Source organism: Myxine glutinosa, chromosome 9 (assembly GCF_964187855.1).
Source record: "Myxine glutinosa chromosome 9, kmMyxGlut1.1, whole genome shotgun sequence".
NCBI classification, from domain to species: Eukaryota; Metazoa; Chordata; class Myxini; order Myxiniformes; family Myxinidae; genus Myxine; species Myxine glutinosa.
The window spans coordinates 62,211,136-62,217,135 of NC_136269.1; the positions used below are offsets into that span (position 1 = coordinate 62,211,136).

Sequence of the window (6,000 nt, forward strand, 5' to 3'; positions counted from 1 at the left end):
ATTCATGTTTTTTTTTTTTTTTTTTTTGGCAAGGAACGGGCACCCACGTACGGGCACGTCCTAGCTTATATATAGTACGGGCATGCCCTAGTTAATTATAATCAGTGTAATCAGTGTATCATTATATCAGTGCAATGTCAATTATATCAATGGGATTATAATCAGTGTAATGCCATTTTGCCTTGGGAACTGCATCAACTCCATTCGGATTGATTTAATTAGTTTATGCATTATGTTTAAATTGGCGTTGTTTAAGTTGGCGCTAAGCCTGGCGTTGGCTTAGCGCTTAGGGTGCCGGCTTTGGATCCTAGGATCCTGGGTTCGGATCCCGGTCGATCGCTGAATTAACGCCAGGGGGGTTGACTCAGCCTGTCATCCTTCCGAGGTCGGCAAATTGAGTACCAGCTTGCTGGGATGAATGATCACGGTGTGTACCCAGATTCAGAATAAGCACACTGTATCCCTGCGCATCGTAAGAGCGTGACCAAGGGTTGGTGTCAGGAAGGGTATCCGGCCATAAAAAACATTGCCTCAAACAGGGAACCATGATTGTCATGGGGCCCACAAGGCTAACCCCCGCTCTAGTGGGGCAAAATGGCCTTAAAACGATCATTCATTCATTCATGCATTATGTTTAAGTCAATCTTTCACCAACAGTGTTGTAATGCACTCCAGAGCATAGTCAGACTGCTCACATAAATTTTTTTTCTCTCTCTCAAGTCTATTCACCCTTCATTTATTCTGTTGAGACAAAGGTTCAGTCAATAATAATGACTAGCAGAGACCTGTGGAAATTCCATGTAATGTAAAATGTGAGTTCAGTCCTTAACTCTCCCAACACCTCCCCCTATCCTCCCCCCCCCCCCTAACTACTCAACCTCCGACTCCCAGCCCCAACCCAAGTAATCACCCTCTCCCTCCCAACCCCAAGGCATCAATCCTCTTCAGATTCCAAGCCTTAAAACCCCATCTCCAACGATCATGGTCTCCTGTCGAACTCACAATCCTGTGAGATGTGCAGAAAAGACTTCAGCATGGTCGAAACCTTGCAGATGACCCGAAACCCAAAGTGACATAGCGACAATAAATGACCCGAAACCAATGATCTTACTTCCTGATGCATACATCTACACCTACCTACCTACACACACACCGTTAAAAGTAAATAGTAACCTCTGACAAAGACCTTTTATAATGACATGGGTTCAAGCACTGCTGGGGTGAATGCCAATCCCATCCTCACTTTAAGCCTTCAAAACCCCTTTCCCTCCCATCACAGTCTTCTGTGCAACTCACAATCCCGTGAGATATGCGGAAAATATATGTGACAATAAATGACCCAAAACCAATGATGTCACTTCCTGATGCATGCATATGTATAACAATACAATATCTTACTACAATTCACCAAATGTCCATCCGTCTGTCTGTCTGTCCGTCCGTCCGTTCGAAGGTACCGCAAAAACGGCTGAACCAATCTCAACGATATTTTGGGTGGGTAATCCTGTGATCCCCTGGAGTAAAATAGGCTATATTGTTTTTCCAATTTCAGCTTTGGCCTCCAGCATTTTCAGGTTTGGACTCCCACATCACGTTATTTTCCCGGGTGCCGCACAAACGGCTGCACAGATCGCTGCACAGCTGCACCGGTCGCTGCACAGCTGCACCGATCGGATTCGGTGACCTCGGACAAAGACCTTTTATAAGGACATGGGTTGAATCCCTGCTTGAGAGAATGCCAACCCCCTAGCCGCCATCACGGTCGTCTCTCCAACTCACAATCCCATGAGATATGCGGAAAGGACGACCCAAAACCAATTATCTTCTTTTTGATTCGTATATAAACATTAAAAGTAAATAATGACCTCGGCCAAAGTTCAAACGAAGTGGGTTTAATCTCTACATGAGAGAATTCCACGTAGCTATTTGGGCGGTGTATAAGCTAACAGATCGATGGAGACAGCGATCTTGCCAAGGCCGTAACACCTATCTGCTCAAAATCCTTTTAACTGGACTTGGTAGTTTTTACAGTGAAGGAAACATTAACAATGTTGTTAAAAGTTTATTTTGTGATTAATTTGTGATTGGAGTTATGTTGTTTGGAATGAAAAAAAGATATCGAGTTCATTCAAGTGAATGACGACATGCCGTGATGGTTTCTACTTTCTAAACGTGATCTTCGCGGATCGCCATATGCAGATTCCCCACGGGCCCACGATCGATGTTTCTATAAGTGAACGTACCCGTTTGTTTGCGAACGGGTACGTTTTTCATGGAAGTCCTTCACGAACTTGCTGTCCATGTCTGACGGGTGACTGAAGGTGCTACAGGAATGTGGAATTTATTGGTTTCATGCTTTAGCATTCGCCGTATCTGCATTGCCTGTTTGCTTCTGGCCTCCCACCAGTGCATAGCACGGGTATCCCACTAGTGTGTATAATATGTATATATGGTTTGTGGGGCATGGTTTAAAACCAGGAACAACCAATCAACTCATTACGAGAGGAAAGCACGAGGGTGAAGAAGAAGAAGTGGTGGTTTTACGCAGACTTTCGACTCTTGAGGAGTTCTGAGCTAAAAGGGTGCGATTACGTGGAGTGGATAAGTACTGTACTTCACTGTTCTTTGGTTTCCCTTGGGACTATCAGCAGAGTGCTACTCCATCACCCACTCGCTGTTGACGACAACCTGAAACTTTTCTACTTCCCGGGGTTATTTTTTTCTTCCGCCATTTTAGATCGCTTTTTGCTGGTGGAATATTCATTTTGTGTAACCACCGCTCTTGGTCACCCCGAAGCATTGGTAGTTTTGTCTCCTGAAAAATCACCATATCACGATGGGTTTACAAGCAGAGACCTTTGACTAGCTTCTGGGAAGCATTGGCGGCATCTCAGTGGAACAACAACCTTTACTCACATTTTGCCATGTTCGTCGAGAGTAATGGAGACAGAGGATTGCCACCAAGCATCTAACCACTGTATGACCACAAGCGAGTAGAAATTCACACAAATAATTTCTACCGCCATGTGAAAAAAACCAACCCATTGTAAATTAGGCCATCTCAAAGATTAGATGGTGAGACGTATTGCTAGCTAAAAGCCTGTCTGATCCATAGCAATTGAAAAAGTAAAGCTCTGGCAGATGCACAACACACACAACAGCAAGATGGCACTCCGTGCAAAGGCTCCTTACCTTGGTTTCTCTTGCGTATCAATCTGCCGCACAATATTCTCCATCCACAACATAAGATCTCGCACCATGCTGAAGAAGCGGAACTTGTCACCTGTGTCACCTAACCGCATTCTCCGACCTTCACATACTTCTAGCAGAGCCTGCCAGGCTTCCAGCACCTCTGTCTCACGGTGGTCTATGTCTTCAGCCTTCTCACCCGCATAACCAGCTTTCAACTTGGTAGCTGCTTCCTGCAGCTGTCGCACCTGCAGGTGGGTTGTTTGTGAGCAGTTTACTCTTTTAAGCCTTTTGCATAGGAGAGGAAATAGCAAGTTTCACAAGTTTGTACCCAACCGTTTTTGCAAAAGAGAAAAAGTAAAGCTGGAGAAGCAGTATATCTAAAATGTGTTATTTTTTAAAAATCATCAGTCACACAATGAGTTCAATAACATTTTGCAATATATGATCTGACGATAATAATTAACAAGCAAATAAAAAAGTGTTTCAGCAATTGATTCGCAATCTTCGTGGGACGAGTTGTTTTTGCCAAAGGTTTTTGCAGTCTTCATTACCTACAGGGTAACCCTGGTGTTGGGCTAGCGGCTAGGGTGCCGGCTTAGGATCCTAGGATCCTGGGTTCAAATCCCGGTCGATCGCTGAATTAACGCCAGGGGGGTTGACTCAGCCTGTCATCCTTCCGAGGTCGGCTAATTGAGTACCAGTTCACTGGTAATTCCCTGTTTGTCGTTAAAGGCGGCAAAAAGGGTTGGCGTCAGGAAGGGCATCCGGCCGTAAAACATTGCTTCAAAAAGGGGACCGAAAAACAACAACCACGGTTCCCGAAAAAGGCCAACCCCCGCTTTGCGGGGAAAAATGGCCTCTAAAGGTGGTATATTACCTACAGGGTGTTTCAAAAGAAGTGGACTATTTGAGCAGCCTGATATTCTGTAGTTTATAATGCTATGCCCTTCTCTCTTGCAGGTTGTCGTGGTGGTCGTATGCCATTTATAACAAGTAGGCAGTCAGACCCTACATCAACAATGATGTTCACAGTAGAACAAAAAGTGAAAATCGTGAATTTGTGGTTTGAGATAAAATCCTACGTGCAGGTGTGCCGACAATACTGTCAGTATTACAATGTTCATGATCGTAATGGACCTTCCAATGGGAGCATTCTGCGGTTTATGGGGCACTTCCAGGCACATGGAAGTGGAAAAATCAAAATAAAGGCAACAGTGGCCACCCACCAAGTCCTACCAAGGACCAAAGGAACATTGATCGTGAGAGATTCTGCTATCGAAAGTCCAAAGAAATCCCATCGTCGGCATCCCCAAGAACTGATGATCTCGCTCATCTGTGTGGCGCATTCTTACTTCTGAACTCAAGCTCTACCCCCTACATCATAGCTGTAAGGCATACACTAACTCTGAATGACATGGCAAGACGAGTAACAATGTGTGATTGGTTCAGTGACCGAATGGAAAGGTACCCAAATTGGATCAACTCCTTGTGGTTCAGTAATGAAGCACACTTCCATTTTAATGGGGCTATCAACAATCACAACAACATCTTCTGGGGTGATGATCTTCCTGAGGGGGTGTCTGAGATGTCTCTCTAGGTCCCTAAGTCCACTTACTTCTTTATGTGCATTGAATGCCACATGGGGTTTGCTGGGACCCTATTGGTTCAAGGACGCCAATTGTTAGCCGATGACAGTCAATGGCAAGTGGTGCAGGTCTTGCACTTCCGTGAGGTCTTGCACTTCCGTGAGGTCTTGCACTTCCATGAGATTCCACACCGATTTCCCTCAACTACTGTCTCCAAACCAACTCAGATTTGCATGGTTGATGCAGGGCGGTGCCTCACCGCACATTGCAGGTGAAACCATTTACTTGCTCCATCAGCTGTTTGGAAATCGTGTCATCAGCCTGGGCACAGTGCACGAGTGGGTGCCCCACAGCCCGGATTTGAATCCATTGGATTTTTTTTTTTTTCTGGGGTGCTGCCAAAGGTTAAGTTTACACCAAACCTCGAACTCTGGATGTCCTGAAGCAGGAGGTGGAGGACTACCATCAGGCTATCACTCCAGCCACTTGCAGACAAGTTGAGAATTTCAGGATCAAAGTCTGTTTGAACAGAGGCGGAGCACACATTGAAAATGGCAATTGCAAGCTGTATAATGAGTGATTTGAAAATGTCATGGTGTATGCTTTCCATCAATGCATCACTGAACTTGCTACCTTTTGTAATTTTTCGACAATAAAACGTTCAAATAGTACACTTTTTTTTTTTTTTGAAACACCCTTTATAGCCTTCTCCAATGGTGTGGCCATAGTGAGAGCATTTTCCATGTTGGTGAGCCTTTATTTTTCACAAAGTCTTCATCTTCAGGATCCAGCTCAGTACTTTGAGGACTGAATTCATTCCAAGTGAGAACCAAGCCTTAAATATCCATAAGCAATGCAAATTATTTGACGCTGACATAATTAAACAATTTGCATGTGCTACATTTTAATTCGTTTTGCACAAGTTTAGTGCATCAAAAAAAATCACACCTGAACTCAAAGAGCCTTCAGTCAACATGCATGCAATCTACCACATAAAACATAATGCCAGATTGTGCGTTTGTACAGATGTCTGTCCCCTTTCATAAGGGTAGGTTTAAAGGCCAATCTTTTGACACGAATGTGCGTTCACTCCCATATATTTTTGAGAATAAAACAAACTCAAAAACCATATTACATGAAACAGTAAATATGTCTCTTCTATTGGAATTGTAGATGGTGGCTTGCAAACAGAGCCTCAACGGCGGTGTGCAGAAGCGTTTTT

The 6,000-nt window shown here is 44.2% G+C and overlaps 1 protein-coding gene across 3 annotated transcripts in view; it reads right to left on the bottom strand.

The window, feature by feature from the left end:
- Window positions 1–6,000, bottom strand: part of SPTBN1 (spectrin beta, non-erythrocytic 1) — a 221,542-nt gene that overhangs the window by 15,426 nt on the left and 200,116 nt on the right. For all 3 annotated transcript variants that reach the window (XM_068129086.2, XM_068129087.2, XM_068129088.2), the window contains exon 30: window positions 3,193–3,437. In XM_068129086.2, coding sequence (XP_067985187.1) covers window positions 3,193–3,437 — 245 coding nt within the window. The remainder of the gene's footprint in view (window positions 1–3,192; window positions 3,438–6,000) is intronic.